Source organism: Cercospora beticola, chromosome 5 (genome assembly GCF_033473495.1).
Source record: "Cercospora beticola chromosome 5, complete sequence".
Taxonomy (NCBI): domain Eukaryota; kingdom Fungi; phylum Ascomycota; class Dothideomycetes; order Mycosphaerellales; family Mycosphaerellaceae; genus Cercospora; species Cercospora beticola.
Window position 1 is genome coordinate 3,688,112 of NC_088939.1, and position 15,994 is coordinate 3,704,105.

A 15,994-nucleotide genomic window follows, 5' to 3' on the forward strand; every position below is an offset into this window, starting at 1 on the left:
CGGAGAAACTATCAAGACCAGGAGCTATCCACGCACAAACATGGCATCACAAGAATCCTCCCTCTACACTCAACTATCCACCACAGCCCGCAACTTCATCTCATCCACATCCCCCTCACCTCCAGGCTCCAACACTCCCAACTGGGCCCTAATCCGCTCACTCTGCCACCCATCTTTCCAAATCTCCTTCGGCCCCTCCCTTTTCGCCTCCGAAACTCCAGGCTTGGACTCAGCCAAGGATCTCGAAGGTTTCATCAAACATCTCGAGAATTTGTGCGGAGGGATGAGGACTTGGGAGAATCGGGTCAAAGAGACTGTTGTGGATGTGGAGAGGAAGACTGTGGTGGCGAGAATTGAGTTTTGTATGTGGCCGAGGGATGGAGGGGAGGAGGTGAGGAATGATGTTGTTATGTTTTTGAGGGTTGAGACTGGAGAGGGAGGGGAGAATGGGAGGGTGGTGGAAGTTGTGGAGTATGTTGATCCGGTTGCGACTGGGAGGATTCGGGAGAGGGTTATGAAGTTGATGGCAGCTGAGGGGGCTTGATCCTGAGCTCGTTCATTCGATGAATTATTTGCTTTCTGATCAAGCACTCGGCTCTTCTGGAAACCTGAGGGTGACATCGCATGACGTTTTTGCACCTCTGTAGGGTCGAAGTGACGATACGCGATGGAGAGTGATAGGGAGTACTCTCTAGTGCTTTGGACGTTCCGGTTCAGTTGAGAAATATGCACCGCCGTCAACGCTGAGAAAGAGCTTCTGGACATACGGTCGCTACCGCCACGTGCAAATCATTGCCCGTTGGACCACGAATTGGTGGACTGGGGATGTTCATGGACCAATGCAGAGGATTTTGGTGATCATGAGGCAGTTGCATGAGTCTTGGGCTTGCGCTTTCAGTGGGTGGACGAGTGCCTCGCCACTGTCTCTCGGTTCCACTGCGCTTTTCACGAATCCAGCCTGAACGTCGGGAAAGAGCAGTCAGTACCTTCTTAATATATTCTGAAGACACATCGATATTTCGTGCGACAGCCTAATACAGACAGTGGTCGCGGGCCACGGCGCTTCACAATGGTGAGTGTGTTGTCCTCTATCTTACGGACAATTGCTAATATCGACGGGACTCACGCGATAGCCTCAGAAGCGTTGTGCAGCAGAAGCTTGCACAACATGGTCTTCCAGATATCTCAATTTCTGACCTGGAACAACTCACTATGCTTTTGGAATCAACAGATCTCCTAGACGATCACTCATTGTCCGAGGCTCATACGGCGGTGCGAATCTATCAATCCGACTTGGGCGCCCATCCTCACACATTCACGACGTCCACTACTGCTGCACCCGAGATGATGCGAGATTGGCATTGTCCGGATTCTGCGAGCTCGCTTGAGAACGACATCTTCACATCAGCGCCACTCTCGTTTCCATTCACGACACCTACTGCTGCTGCATTCGAGATGCGAGATTGGTATTTTCCGGATGCTACGAGCTCGCTTGAAAACGACCTCTTCACATCAGCGCCGCTCTCGTTCACCTTCACAACACCAACAGCAGAACCACAGCCACCACCTATGTCTCACCCGGCCACTATCAGCTCCTTCGGGAGCGACATGCGCCTGTCAGCGGTCTGTCCACTTCCATCGCCTGGACCCTCAGCGGGTTTCGCGTCAGCATCAAGCTCGTTCATGGGATGGACGAGTTCCTTCGACAGCGACAAGTTTACACCAGCGGCATATCCAGTTCCCTCTTTTTGCAGGTTCAGTGTTACAGTCAGATCCTTTCATGAGGTTGAGCAGCTCTTCACATTCAGTGAGAGGCCTCTTCGACTCAATCGCTGGCTCAACGACGGCTCACGCCTTGACGGGAGTTTCTCAGATCAGTGCCGACGATAGGATTGACACAGGACTGGCCCAATCAATGACGTGGCTCTCGTGTGATGCCCGGGCCTTTGCTGCTACGGACCTCTTTCTTCGGATGCCTAAGACGGACAAGACTCAGTGGTTCTTGTCGCAGCTGCCAGCAGATGCTGCTACGCGTATGAAGAGCCTGCTCTACTCTCATCGTCAGGTATCGACCTGTACTGGACCTCACTCTCTTGAAGAGCCGCACGTTAACGACGACAAGCAATTCTTTGCAGTGTTGGGGTTCCGGAATGACATCGACTGCGTGAAAGTGTGGAAAGATTCCTTCCAACTGGGCAGAGAAATATGCGCCGCTGTCAACGCTGACAAAGAGTTTCTGGATATACGACTGCTAGCGCCACCCAGAGGTGCTGAGAAAAGCTAGCAGTGCTGCTGAACTGGTGTCGGAGTCTGGCGAAGATGCAATAAAAGAGACTGGCATTGTCTTTGATCGAGACATGCATACCTTTCTCTTTCCCATTGTCGAGCGAGATCTGGTCATCCTGCGGAAGCACCCAAACACGATTACTTCGAAAGAGTGGTACTTGCTTTTCCGGCACGGACATTTACCGTCGTGCATCGTTGACAGTAAAGAAGAGGAAGGTGAAGAGGAAGGAAGCGTTGAAGTCCTAGAGATTGACCTCGTAGCAATGTTACACGAGTGTGAAGCCAAAGTTAGACAAGAGCGAGAGGAGGAGCAACTGAAGCAGGAGCGGTTTAAGCAGGAGCAATTTGAGCAGGAGCCGGTCGAGGAACAGGCGCCGTTCGAGGAAAACCCAAGCGAGGCGGGTGAATCCCAGGTCGGGATTAACAATACTGCGAAGACACCGATAATGTTTTGGGGTGCCGAGCTTGATAATAGTAATTTTATCGACCCGAACGGTCTAAACCCGGAGGGGTTAGAAGAGTTCGTCGAGAGCGACGAAGAAACATACGAAGAGCTCGAGAAACAGGAGAAGGCATCCACATTCGGTGGACAGACCGAAACGCCAATGCCCACCAGCGATGCACAGATATTCGATTCTGACGCTCGCGAAGAATAAGACTGTGTCCGAAAGGCATAATTCGCAGGGTTGCAAGCCATCAACGAGCATAGCAGAATCGAGAGAGATAGCATGAGGTTGCAATGCAGCTTTCCGTTAGGCCGTGCAGAATCGAGAGATCGCATCGAGTTTGTGATGCATTCTCTCTATTAGAACTTGCAAAATCGAGAGAATGTCTCGAAGTCGCGCTGTAGCTTTCTATCAGCCCGTGCAGAATCGAGAGAATGGATTAAGGTCGCACTATAGCTTTCCATCAACTCGTGCAGAATCGAGAGAATGGATTGAAGTCGCACTGTAGCTTTCCATCAACTCGTGCAGAATCGAGAGAACGTCTCGAAGTCGCGCTGTAGCTTTCCATCAACTCGTGCAGAATCAAGAGAACGTCTCGAAGTCGCGCTGTAGCTTTCTATTACGCCGTGCAGAATCGAGAGAATGCATCGAGGTTGTGCTATAGCTCTCCGCCAGGCTGTGCAGAATTGAGAGACTGTATCAAACTTGCAGCAGGGTGAAGAGATCATCATGTAGCGCTAGGAGTAAGGACCTGGGCTTGAGGAGAACCAATCACGAGGTGGAGGTAGGGCAAAGGATCCAAGGAGGATATATAACTCGGAACAGAAGACCTAGACCAGCTGATACTAGAGCGTGAAGTCGGTTTATAAGTGTTGTCGGGAAGTGTATAGAGAACACGAATCGGAACGAAACATCTGGGAGAGCCAACGCGAGAGTGTAAAGTCGGATCGTAGAGAATTGTCTGGAAGTGAAGACGAAACTCGAGTTGGGCCTTCAGGAAAGGAGTATGGTCCATTGGAATCGTTCCGATCTGGCTTCGCTTTACAGTCTCGTGTTTTCCGCCCGCGAGTTATGTTGCGTGCATTGCATTTCCGACATGAATTCGCTCCTCGATCTCATGATCTCTCGTTGTTAATCATCTGGGTTGTTGGGTTGCCTTGCCATTCCGACATAAGTTTTCTCCTCAATCTCATCTTCTCGAGTCTTTCAACACCTCGGACGCATTGCTCTTCCGACCTAATCTTACTCCGCAGTCTCATCTCTTCTAGCGTGCGGTTATCCTGTTTGCTTCGTCTTCCGACCTGATCTTACTCCGCAGTCTCATCTCTTCTAGCATGCAGTTGTTCCATCTGCCGCCTCCGCTCATCAATCTCATCGGCCAAGCCAGGATCAATGAAACCACGATACGGATCGCCTATAACTCCTTGCCGTGCATCGTAACGCCTATCGCGCTCCTGGTACCGCTGGAGTATCTTGGGAGGCAGTTCTAGAGCCCGACTGAACATTCGAGGTATTTGCTCGTACGCTGCAAGGTAGAAGATGTTGCGGGTGGTCTCTATGATGGAGCGCGGCGAGCGCGGGTCTGAAGAATCAGAGGACATGGCTCGGTGGATTCTGCTATCGCGGCATCGTACGTTTGATGTTGACAGGCGCTGTGGTGTTGTCAAGAGGGTGATGGAATGGCAACCCCGCTGGACGGTTGGCTTGGCAGAGACAAGCGCCTTCCTTGCCCTTTGCATTTGACAGCTGCGTGTGCTTGCCTCCTACCCTCATGTCGTCTCTAGTCAGAGCCGAATATTCAATCCTGAAGCTATAAACGACTCCATTGAAGGCTGCTAAGTCGTCAGAAGCATGAGCTTCGATAAAAGCATTGAATCAGTTCTGAGCATAACCTCGACCATGCCGCTCCTCCTGTTTGCCTCGATACAAGTTCCATCCGCTCGCTGATGACGAAGTAGAATCGAAAAAGCTTCGAAGAAACGCTTGGTCGCATCTTACATGAAGAACTGAAGACATGTCCTCTCGCCTTCGCATATCCGGTCTTCCGCAACATCCGTCGTGATGTAATTCTCCATCCCTGGTGACGCAGGACGGCAAATGGCGATAGCCCAAGATAGCACTTATTCCACGAACCACATCTGGCAGAAGTCAGGCCGGTAGATGGGAAGAAGTGGGTAAGAAATGGTATGCGGATCGTACCCGGCACATTGATTTCATAGGTGGTTTGTGTTCACTTCAGCTATCATCTCCAACCACATTGCTTCCGTTATTCAGTATTACTTGGAGACAGCTCTCATGCCCAGTTCCTCACAATGCCTCCTCCTCCAACGAATGGCCTCTCTCCACAAGAAATTAGTCACTTTGTGACACAAGCTGGCCTCGCCAAAGCCCGCCTTACCTGGCCCGAATATGTGATCAAATCATTCTTCGGAGGGGTTTTCATCTCTTTGGGTGGCATGATCGACATCATCGTCAACGCCGGCTCCCCGGGTCTTCGAGCAAGCAATCCAGGCCTTGCAACACTCATCGCAGGCTTCACCTTCCCATTGGGTTTTGTCCTGGTGACCTTGACGAACATGGAGCTGTCGACGAGTAACTTCTTCGTAATGCCGTACACGACAATGCAAAGGAAGACGACAGTAGTGGATTGGCTCAAGAATTGGGTCCTGACCTACGTGCTCAACATCGCCGGCGCGTTGTTCGTCGCGGGCTTTCTGGCGTGGTGGAGCGATGTACTCAATACGGATGAGGCTACGGCGTACGTGACAACCCAGGCGGAAGAACGGGTTAATGTGCAGTGGTCGGTCAACTTCTTGCGAGGTATCGGTTGCAATTTTTTCGTCGGTCTGGCGTTCTTTATGACTCTGGGAGCAGTGGAGTTCGTTTCCAAAATCTACACGATCTGGGTCCCAATCTGGGCATTTGTCATCGCTGGCTACCAGCATTCAATCGCCAACTACTTCATGATACCGATCGGAATGTTCTATGGTGTGAACTTTTCCGTTGGAAAGTTCATCTCACATAGCGTAATCCCTGTCACTCTCGGGAATATTGTTGGCGGCGCTCTGCTTTGTTCTCTGCCATTTTGGTATCTTTATGGCAGAGGTGATGGAATTAATGTGCAAACTGGGCACGAGATTCGAGAATCCACGATGCAAAAGCACAGGGTCGAATCAGATGAGACCGTCGGTGGTCGCGATTCCGCAGCGAGAGGCCGTGACGCAGCTATGGGAGATGGTTATGATCGGAATGGTATGGTACATACTGCCTGATAGTGTGGAGAGTGGTGATTTAATGGTACTTCTGCAGTGAGGGAACTCTTGGCTTAGGCCACCGGCGGCTTCTGTCGATCGCGGAGGGCCCAGTCGGGGATTGCCTTCATGCTTCACCCAGTACTCTGGAAAGTAGACGGCAGACTATCCGCCAGATTGGAAGTGACAGTGCACATGGTGACCTGCTATAGTGGCATTCTTGGAACAGGCTTGCCAGACCAACCAAATGGCTCCAACACTTCATCCCGTCCGGTGCCTTCGATGCGAGATGCACCTCGGCTTCCAAGCGGCACAACCCTAAGCCAAGATCATCCTGGAAAGCATCTTCCAGGCATCTCTCCTGCACAGTGCCGTAGCTTTGGTAACGTGGCGCCCTTACGACACGACCACTGGCGTATTCCTACTCGTCGGGCTGGTACGAACCAAACATTCAACCAATAAATAAGTTTCCTGCCTGTCCGGTGCAGAAGCACCAACAAGTAGGCACCGGGCGGTGCATATGGCATCCCCAAGATTCCATCTCCCAGAGGAGATTCTGGCTGTCATCATCGATTGCCTGCAACTGCCATCCGCAGTGATCATTGGCGAGCAGCGAGAGCCCAATTTTAGCAGACTCAGCGAGTCTGACAAGGCGGTTAAACTCCATCTGGCCACATTAGCATCTCTCAGCAGGACCTGTAAAGCTCTGAACCGCATCGTGAAGCCAATTCTGTACCATACATTCCCCGGCACTCGCATCTCAAATGCCAGGACCTTTATCAAAACTCTAGCGAAGGACTCCGTCTGCGCAAACAGCGTCCAAGAAATTGTCATCGACAAGTGGGAACATATCTCTCGAGGCATTGACAGTCCAATCGACCGGGCGCCTCAAAGCTTGGATGCGCAGTGTCTACAATATGCAAGAGGACTGCGCAGGACAAGTTCGTGCTATCCCATGGGCCTTGGCTCAGCCATAGGAGCGGAGCTGGAGAGTGGCCGAGCTGATGTTGTGCTTACTACCCTGGTTCTATTGTGTGATAACATTGAAGTCCTTGAGGTTTCGGTGCCCTGCTTCAATGAAGTCACGCAACAAGAAGAATTCTTGCGGGCAAGGTCGATTTACTTCCTTCTTGACGTGCTCCCTGTCTTCAAGTGGACTTCCGAATCCCACAAGCGGTATCTGAATATCAAGAAATTTGCCATACGGCTCGAAAGACACTCTGGAACGTTCGGCTGCACTTTCGTAACGCGAATGCTCTTAATGCCGAACTTGGAAAGCTTCAGCGCTTGGCGTATAAGTTGTAGTAGGCTGCTGTGCGCACGAGAGCCAGGCACACCAGGTATGGCGTTCGAATGACGATTCAAATGGCGACTGTTGGCGAGGAATTGAATATCGTCATTACTACGAGAAAGCCAGCTGACACCTAATAGACCACCCGTGGACTGGACTCAAGAGCGTAAAACTACAAGATTGCAAAATGGACAATGTCATGCTTGCAATTCTACTACAACGAGCCCCGAATCTGATTGAGATCGATCTGCAGTGGGCCGTACAGCAGTACAATCTCGATTTTGCATCCCTCGCTGCATCACTCAATACTTTTGGCACACGGCTCGAATCCGTCAGATTAGACACGCGCAATAACTTTTGCCATTATCCAGACATTTGGGGCGTGTCATCAACACACGAAGCACGCGAGGAACCGCTCGGAAACTTACAAGAAATGGTGAATCTCAAGCACCTTGCCGTAACCCCACGAGCAATGGTCGGAGGAAGTGCTTTTATTGACTTCCAGCATAAAGTTTTGAAATGTTTACCAGCTAATTTACGAACACTGCAACTCATTGGTCCAACACGAGAAGACCCGAGCGACATGGTGACTGGAACATTATTCTGGCAATTCCAGAAACTTTTCACAGCAAAGCAACCGCCGAGCTCTCAGTTGGAAAGTGTCGAATTCCAGTGTGCTGGATTCCGACTGAGTCCTGACAATATGTATCACTGGCGGAGTGATGTTGTCGAGCTCCCCAATTTAGGCCCGGAGCCGGGGTACAATTGTACGTTTACAAGACTGCACGCATAGTGTGGAACGGGCACCTTGAACATGGTGATCGGTAACAACATAACGATGTTTGTGCATTTACTACCATACGATGTGACTGGGCCGCAAACTAATGTGCAATACTTCCAGAGCCAGCCGTGCTATTCATCGCTATTTTCCGTAAGAGCATACTTCTTTCCCGCATCATACAACTCCCTCAGCCCCTTAACTTTGCTGAGAAACTTCTCCTTCTCATCCTTCCCCAACATTTCCATCATCCTTACCGTTCCCACAAGCAAAAGGTCCCCAAAACACATCTCCTTGCCCATAATCCAAGGCCCATCATCCTTCTTGAAATCCGTCAGCAGCTTTTCCATCATTTCAAGCCCAGGCTTCGCCTCTTCGAAACAGTCCTCCTCACTCTTCGACTTCTCCAGATCAGCCATACTCATCCCAAATCTTCTTCCACGATCTTCCTCAAACCAAGCAATATCCTCCTCGACAAGGATCCTCGACTGGACTTTTGGAAAGAACCAAGACATTAATGGGTAAAACACTTTCCCTGACGCGGCTTTCACCGCATCAATAATATCCGTGCGATCGAGGTGGAGAGATGGCGAAGGGTAGAGCTCTTCGATCTTGGGGATGATCTTCTCCGAGTCCATGACCACCGTTCCATCAGGAAAGCGGACAGTGGGGATTGAGTAGTTAGACCAGTTGGGTTGCGGGTTGGGTTTCACGCCGGTGGCGGCGAGAGTCTCTTGCAGACGAACATATGGGATCCATTCTGTGCGGAATAGGATGTTCTTGTAGTTGAGCACAGTACGAGCTGGAAGTCGTTCGCCATTACTACGCTATTCGAGAGAGGGTGATACTCTGCGTCGTTTGAGACGTACCTTTCAACGCATTGCCTGACCAGCTGCGACAGGGCTCTCTACTGGGAAGATCGTAGAGTATAAAGTCAGAGTCAGACATGTTGAGGTATTGAGATTGCTGATCCTGCTAAAGTTTCTGAAGATGTCGGAAGCAAGTAAGTGGCAGTTGAGAAACTTATAGCTTGAGAAGCTGAGTGTCCGAAGTGGAGTACATGCGGAAGGAACAGTGGAGCCCTAATTCCTTCCAGGCTCGTACCATAACTTAGGCTGCAAAGCGGGAGAATAGTGAAACCCGACGGTGTAACAGCAGTGATATTCCTTGGCAATGCGCGAGTGGGGATTATTTCAATGGATGATAGTTCCTCTCCTTTCTAGTTTCCCAGCCTTGTATCTTATATACAGCTCGTTAACAAAGTGATCGTGCTTGACACCTGGTTCCCGTTTCTTTGAGAATTCGTCGAGAGCGTCTTCGAGGTCCCACCCGAGTCGTTCCACGAGGTAGCAAATGATCAAAAACCCTGTATATTGTCAGACTCGATGTCATTGAAGCTACTGTCAGCGAATTTTACTTCTTACCTGTTCGGTTGAAACCATAGTGACAATGTACACCAATAGTCGGTCGAGGCACGCCCTCCTTAGCGTCCTGTAGTTTCGATGATTGCCTGAGCGTATCGATAAGTGCAATGAATTGCTCGACCTCGTCCGCTCCCGGAGGCTGTTTGCTCACTGTTGGAAACTTATGGTACTCGACATCACCATTCTCGAGCCCTGCTTTGTCATATACCGGAGCATCAAGACTGATATCAACAACCATTGCAACACCGTTTGGAATCACCTTCCAGCTGTATTTCTTGACAAATGCAGGCGGGCTGTGCTCGTCGTCGACTTCGCGCATAGTCTTCATTGCGCGAAAAGTCTCAGCGATTGGATCGGAGCAGGCCGCAACGGCTTGCCATTTTTTAAGATTTTTCACATCCCACTTGCCAGAAGTTGAGAGATGTCGAAGTTGCCAGCCAGGCGAGAGCCGCTCGTCCACGTGTCGAGCCAAGAAGTTCTCAATATAGCCTGACAAAATGCGTACATTCGTGGTTGAGTAGAGCAGTCCATGTGAAGCCGGTGCTGCGAAAATGCACGTCTTAAGCGGGATCGAGTGTTTGGTAGACGCCTCTTCGTGCTGCACGCCATCCGCAGAGGCTGACTCTCGCTCCGGCAGCGCGGTAATCGTGTCGGATCGACTCAGCTGCTCTGTGGCCATTGCCGCATCCGCAGCGACCGCGGGCAGGTGCGGGGCGATCGCTCCGTTTGCAGAGACAGGTGGATTGGTCACAGAATCATGCCGAACTGTTGTCAGCCATTCCTGGATCTGCTCAACCTCTGCAGGCGGAGCCAGCTTGTCGTCTTCTCCTGCCACGAGAAGCAGCGGCACTCGAATTCCGTTCCACACCCTCCGCCCGAGAATACTCTCATGCCCGTCCTCGGTCGCCCTAGTCTCTTGCCTAGCCAGCGCCGACGTTATTCTTTGAAACGCCGAGGATCTTGCCTGTTGATTGTAGCGAAGCTGCAGCTTTTTGGTCTCGAGATCAGCTTCCTTGCCAATGACGCGTGTTACCGAGAGGCTGTCGACACCACCTCGACGGTCCGCCATCCGAAGGAGATCAAAAACAAACGAGGGCAGGTAGCTGACACGCCGAATGCCTCGCATCTCCTCTTCAGATACTCCCCGGGAGCGTGGGCATACTGCGATCAATGAGACGATGCTGTCAGCGCAAAGATGGTACAGAGGTGAGCTGGAGGAGGCTAGCAAGGCTGCGATCGAGCAGCCCATGCTGTGGCCGATCAGCACGACTTTCTGATTGGCCTCCTTGTTGCGATGTTCTTCGATGGCCACATGAAGCAGCTCAGCGAATGCAGTAGTGGTGTAGGCTTCGATATCATCTGGCTTGAAGTCGGACAGGCCGCAGCCCGGGAGATCGATGGCCATGCATGGCGCAATCTGAGTAAGGGAATTCAGCAAAGGAGCGAATTGAGCGGCCGAGCCTCCGAGACCATGGATCAAAACAATAAGTGGCAAATCGGCTGGCAACTTGCTCGCCTGCGTATGTTCATTGTAAAAGGTTCGTATTCGAGGATATACATGGCCGGAGGGCGTTGAATACGACCTGTATTTCGTCCGCGCTTTGAGCAGGCCAGGATCTGTCGAGGCAGCTGGAAGTTCTGTGAGCATTGGGGAGCACGGGCGAAGACGGGAAGCAGGACGTACCGTCTTTGATTTCTTGAAATGCAGGCAGCTTTCTGACGACCCACGTGAGTGCAGCTATCCCGGCCGCAGCTGTGACAAGCAGTGCAGGCGTGAACAGTCTCTCCAACGTTGCTGGGGCCATGGACTGTCTGGAGTCGTTCTGCAGGGCTAGCGGATGCGAGTCAGGCCCCGGCGGGCTTATAAGGCTGAAGTCAGTACGTGACTAGTCGGTGTAGGCAAAGTCAAGGAACGCTTGAGTATGCAGTTTTCGGAAGAACCAATAGGGCTTGCTGCTGATAGCACCTGCTCGCCAGCTTGGAGATGCGAGCGCTCGTTGCCGTCGTGCGGAGGTCCGACTGCCTATTTGATGCGTGACCAGACGGGTAGAAGCTTCCTAGAGGTCGTCAATCATAATGCGCCACCATACCGAAAGTCACGAAGTATGAAAACGTGTCGTGGAGGGCCTGCGGGTGGACAGAACATCGCGCTCTGGCGAAACCGAAAGACGTGATGAAAGCAACGGCGTTGCGTGTGACCTCATCGTCGCGGAGCAACGCCAGCAACTGACCAGCACCATGGTCAAGAACCGGGTTTGGAGGACTGCGCAGGACGTCCGTAAGGATGCGCCGTCTCACCGCTCAATGCAACATGGCGAGTTCTGGTGAGGAGTTGTGCTGGGCTGATGAGCGCCAAACTGACCCAAGTTCTGGCGACTGAGATTATGGCCTGAGGCAGCAATCGCAAATTTCTCCTTGGCACGAATCCACTCTCACATTTCGCATATCCGTCAACCCACGGCTTGATCCAGCACCGCACAAACACCACCCAACGCTCTTCTTCGCCGATCGACCACAAGAGCCTCGCTCGCCACTACCGTCAAGATGCCTGGTGTTTCCGTTCGCGATGTCCCTGCCGACAAGTTCATCGATGCCTACGCTGCTTTCTTGAAGCGTCAGGGCAAGCTCCCAATCCCAGGTACGGAGTGATCCGCCATAGAAAAAATAAGAGATGGAATCGCATTGGCACAATGATATCAGAGAAACCTGAATCCCGTGAGGAACGGGGGACAAGTGTCAGCAGAAATACTGACACAGTCTACAGGTTGGACCGATACTGTCAAGACCTCCCACGCAAAGGAGCTCCCACCTCAGAGCCAGGACTGGTAAGCATTTTAGTTTCGCCATGCGCATTTACAACATGATCTGACTTGGACGTAGGTTCTACATCCGCTCTGCTGCTATCGCCCGCCACATCTACATGCGCAAGACTGTCGGTGTCGGCCGCCTCAGGAAGGTTCACGGTGGCACCAAGAACCGTGGCTCGCGCCCATCGCACCACGTCGACGCCTCCGGTGCCGTTGACCGCAAGGTCATGCAGGCTCTCGAGAAGATTGGTGTCCTCGAGCAGGATGAGGAGAAGGGTGGCCGCCGCATCACCCAGTCTGGCCAGCGTGATCTGGACCGTATCGCCCAGACCACCGTCGAGGCTGAGGAGGAGGATGAGGATGACGAGTAAATGTCTGAATTATCACGACCAAAAGCATTTGATACAGGGTGACAGGCAGGATACTCGATGCATTTCAATGGCGCGGCGTTCCGGGATACTGGCAGCGTAACATGCTGCTGGTAGGAGCCGGCTTAGTGACTGAATGAACCAGCTTGATACCCAATTCAGTCTTTGCCGTCTCTGTTCCTTCTCACGTTGCCTTCAGCTGGTCACGTTCCACTTCCGGATGCTTGCATCGTAGATCATTTCCAGACAATGCTGAAGATAACGGCAGTGCGCAAAGACTTGAACCTGCCAACCTGCGTAGTGATCCGAAAGGCCCGCAAATGATGTGGAAACGATGTGACCAGAAGAGTGACAGCAGGCGCCGACTGGCCAAGAATTGATGTGGCGGTAGCACTGGGGCAACACTGTCGTTTGCCATTGGCACTGGTATCGTGCAGCGAGGGGCCAACTCGAGCAGAGCATGTGGATTAGATCGTGAAGTCCGACAATTAAGAGGAGCTTTGAAAGCAGGAAATGTTACTTCGTATAGCGACTTCAAACAGGCGTGAAATACGAGGTCAACTCTAAGAGAGCGCACGAAGAAAACCATCTTGTTGACTCTCTGCTTCGTCTGTATTCAATACTAGCATGAGCTTCGTGGTTCTATAATTGTTCCTGCCGTCATGAGTTCATGAGTGCGGGAAGTCAAAGCTCGGACCCACCGGACTCCCGTCCATGTGAACTCCATAAGCATCACTCTGTCACAGGCATAGCATTGACTTGTCATGGCCGCAGTAATGTCATCAAACCCGCCCACATCGTCCTCAACGAGAAAACCAATCGTCCCGAATCCATCGCGCTCACCGCTCCCACTCTCCGCATCTCAAGAGTCCCAAGTCCGCGAGCTATATCACAAACGAGTCCGCCAAAAATGCGCCGATGAAGTGAGAGGTATTTGCGAACCTGCATTGCAATGGCCACCCAGAGTGCATTTTACTGACATGTGATGCTTCTTTTTCAGAATTCGCAGCATGCTGCACCTCCCGAACCTTCACAGCGACCATCATGTGCCGCAAAGAGCAAAAAGCCATGAACAACTGCATGATGCTCTACGCCACACAAGCCGAACAGGACGCGGCTCGAGAAGAATGGTTTGCGACAATGGATGAGAGACGGAAAGAGCGCGAGGTGAAGGAAGCAAAGAGGAAGCAAGATGAGAAGTTTTGGCGCGAGTGGTGGGATAAAGATTCCAAGGGCGTGCCATCTACGGAAGGAAGAGACAATAAGGGAAGACATATACAACCGAATGGAAAGCCGTGAAGAGCTCGAATGAATCACCAATGGATGGAAGTTGATGCTGGAAGACGCGATGGACAACATGCATTACTGGACATCCGCACCGCGGGTTTGTCTCTATGTTTACAGCTCAAGCGACAGACTCTGGACGGCCATCTCCTCCGAGCCCGGCGTACTGGGTATCTCTACTCTACAAGGCTTCGCCAACTCGACGTCCGGCGCCTGCACCAGGACTATTACTTCCGCGTACCTCGAACATTTCTGGCTCGACTACAGGCGAATGCGCGAGCCCAGCTCGCGCCTCCATCAGCTCTCTCTGCCGGGCTGGACTTTCCCTGGTCATATAGCTGGGCGGATTACTCGGGAAAGAAATTTCGACAGCAGCCATGGCTTCTTCGTATGTGGGCGAAGGCAAAATGGGAGTTTCTGGACTGATTGGAGAAGGAGCCCAATGAAGCAAGTCCGGATTGGCCCGTACGCTTCCTCTCCAACGACCGTAAGCTGGAGGTGGATTCGCCATCTTTGGAACATCTTTGTCCCACTCGTCAGGCGTCTGCGTCGCCGCTGCTGTATTGGCCACGATTGGATCGGGACGAACTTCATCGCTTGGCACATGAACTTCAATTGGCATGGGCGGAACAAAAGTCTCCTCCGCATCGTCCCCCACAGTTGGAATACGTCGGACATGTGGATGGAGGTGATCGCGATGGTTCCGGTGTCTTCGCTGGTGGCCGTGTCGTGTCACCCTCACGAACGTAGGCAGATCCTTGTTCCGCCGCTTGCTGTACATGAAGAAGCGGATGAGAGCGTGGGAGAAGACAATGGTAGCCAATAGAATGCCCAGAATGAAAAGGACATGGAAAGTCATCGTCACTCCGTCGACAGTCATGGCCAGAGCAACATCTACTCTTTTGGTTAGCTGCCGCTAATGTTTGACAGTGATGAGAGATACTTACAAGTGGCAATAAGAGCGGCGAGCAAGACTGCCGCCATGAAGCACAACAGACCAAGCGGCCCGACTGCACGATGTGCTCTACGTTTGTGCCTGCTGTGTGATCCTCTCGAGCCATGCGAGCCGGTCCGATGTCTTGTCCATGCTCCATGGTGCCTTCTATGGTGAGACTTCTGCTGCGACAAGTCCGTAATGGAAGGATCGCTCAAGTCTGGATGGTTGAGTGCCTCAACCGCTCGGCTATTGAACAGAGCTGATTGATGTGCCATTTGTTGTACATTGCGTTGGTAACTCGATGGTGGGCAGGGGAAATTATTCAAATCCCTCGAGCTCGTCGTGCTAATCGTTGATGCTGAATTTGGTGGGCTGGGCAAGACTTCTGGTCTTGGAGTCGAGGCCCTCACAGGAAAGCGAGTGTGTGCTGGGTGATGCCGTGGAGATCGGGGAACTGGCGATGGTGGATGCGAGCGGAGAGGGGCATCTGGTTGAATGGGCTGGAGGTTGGCTTCAGCAGGTGACCTGTTCGCAGCTCCTCCTGCTGATTGAGGGTGTATTGGTGATGTTGGTGAGCTCGCCACTGATCCAAATACTGAAGTTCGAAGCAGAAGGCGAACATTGTCTTGTACGCGTGACAATCGCGAAGGTCGCGCGTCCTCGACGATCCCAGATTCCAGCGCGGTCGAGTCTGGCAATGGTGATGCGGGCGGCATGGCTGTGCCAAAGTGTTGCATTGTGCTTGTCTATTAGAACATACGCTGCTCATGAACGAAGGAAGCAGACGAGGAGAGAAGATATCAACAAGAACAACTTCAACACCTAACGAAGCAGTGAATCAGAAGAACAGAAGTAACATAGACCATCTGCAAGGTGCCGGCGCTCATCTAAAAGAAAAGTAAACAATACATTCCCAGTGCCTGCACGCTCATGCCCGTGAATGCCGTTACGGTGCCCTTTCTCGCCACAGAGTCACTGGTGAAGGCCAACTTGGCGGCCCTAGCCCAAATACAATGAGTACACCTTACTGCAGCTCGGCCGCCATGCAGTCACGCACAGCCAGTCGTGCACAACGAGCAGCGCAATCAGCAGACACACCAGATCGCCATGTTGCACAAAGCA

General features: G+C 52.0%; 9 protein-coding genes across 9 annotated transcripts; 5 read left to right on the forward strand and 4 right to left on the reverse strand.

Annotated features, from left to right (window-relative positions):
• Nucleotides 1-40: 40 nt before the first annotated feature.
• Nucleotides 41-544, forward strand: RHO25_008616 (uncharacterized protein; the record flags this gene model as incomplete). The annotated part of the gene is made up of 1 exon (XM_065603078.1): nt 41-544. One exon carries the CDS (start codon nt 41-43, stop codon nt 542-544), a length of 504 nt encoding a protein of 167 aa, XP_065459150.1.
• Nucleotides 545-2,357: 1,813 nt separating this feature from the next.
• On the forward strand, nt 2,358-2,942 carry RHO25_008617 (uncharacterized protein; the record flags this gene model as incomplete). The annotated part of the gene is made up of 1 exon (XM_023604433.1): nt 2,358-2,942. The coding sequence occupies one exon, from the start codon at nt 2,358-2,360 to the stop codon at nt 2,940-2,942; it is 585 nt and encodes a 194-aa protein (XP_023460492.1).
• Nucleotides 2,943-4,039: 1,097 nt separating this feature from the next.
• RHO25_008618 (uncharacterized protein) lies at nt 4,040-4,505 on the reverse strand (the record flags this gene model as incomplete). Its single annotated transcript, XM_065603079.1, has 2 exons — nt 4,040-4,314; nt 4,367-4,505. 2 exons carry the CDS (start codon nt 4,503-4,505, stop codon nt 4,040-4,042), a joined length of 414 nt encoding a protein of 137 aa, XP_065459151.1.
• Nucleotides 4,506-5,044: 539 nt separating this feature from the next.
• On the forward strand, nt 5,045-6,061 carry RHO25_008619 (uncharacterized protein; the record flags this gene model as incomplete). Its single annotated transcript, XM_023604434.2, has 2 exons — nt 5,045-5,984; nt 6,042-6,061. The coding sequence occupies 2 exons, from the start codon at nt 5,045-5,047 to the stop codon at nt 6,059-6,061; spliced, it is 960 nt and encodes a 319-aa protein (XP_023460487.2).
• A 2,125-nt stretch (nt 6,062-8,186) lies between these two features.
• On the reverse strand, nt 8,187-9,000 carry RHO25_008620 (uncharacterized protein; the record flags this gene model as incomplete). Its single annotated transcript, XM_023604435.2, has 2 exons — nt 8,187-8,854; nt 8,922-9,000. 2 exons carry the CDS (start codon nt 8,998-9,000, stop codon nt 8,187-8,189), a joined length of 747 nt encoding a protein of 248 aa, XP_023460486.1.
• Nucleotides 9,001-9,245: 245 nt separating this feature from the next.
• Nucleotides 9,246-11,281, reverse strand: RHO25_008621 (uncharacterized protein; the record flags this gene model as incomplete). The annotated part of the gene is made up of 3 exons (XM_023604436.2): nt 9,246-9,418; nt 9,477-11,105; nt 11,161-11,281. The coding sequence occupies 3 exons, from the start codon at nt 11,279-11,281 to the stop codon at nt 9,246-9,248; spliced, it is 1,923 nt and encodes a 640-aa protein (XP_023460755.1).
• Nucleotides 11,282-12,020: 739 nt separating this feature from the next.
• RPS19 (40S ribosomal protein eS19) lies at nt 12,021-12,654 on the forward strand (the record flags this gene model as incomplete). Its single annotated transcript, XM_023604437.2, has 3 exons — nt 12,021-12,114; nt 12,241-12,301; nt 12,357-12,654. 3 exons carry the CDS (start codon nt 12,021-12,023, stop codon nt 12,652-12,654), a joined length of 453 nt encoding a protein of 150 aa, XP_023460756.1.
• A 773-nt stretch (nt 12,655-13,427) lies between these two features.
• Nucleotides 13,428-13,950, forward strand: RHO25_008623 (uncharacterized protein; the record flags this gene model as incomplete). Its single annotated transcript, XM_065603080.1, has 2 exons — nt 13,428-13,581; nt 13,652-13,950. The coding sequence occupies 2 exons, from the start codon at nt 13,428-13,430 to the stop codon at nt 13,948-13,950; spliced, it is 453 nt and encodes a 150-aa protein (XP_065459152.1).
• Nucleotides 13,951-14,116: 166 nt separating this feature from the next.
• Nucleotides 14,117-14,919, reverse strand: RHO25_008624 (uncharacterized protein; the record flags this gene model as incomplete). Its single annotated transcript, XM_065603081.1, has 2 exons — nt 14,117-14,829; nt 14,883-14,919. The coding sequence occupies 2 exons, from the start codon at nt 14,917-14,919 to the stop codon at nt 14,117-14,119; spliced, it is 750 nt and encodes a 249-aa protein (XP_065459153.1).
• Between the last annotated feature and the right edge of the window lie 1,075 nt (nt 14,920-15,994).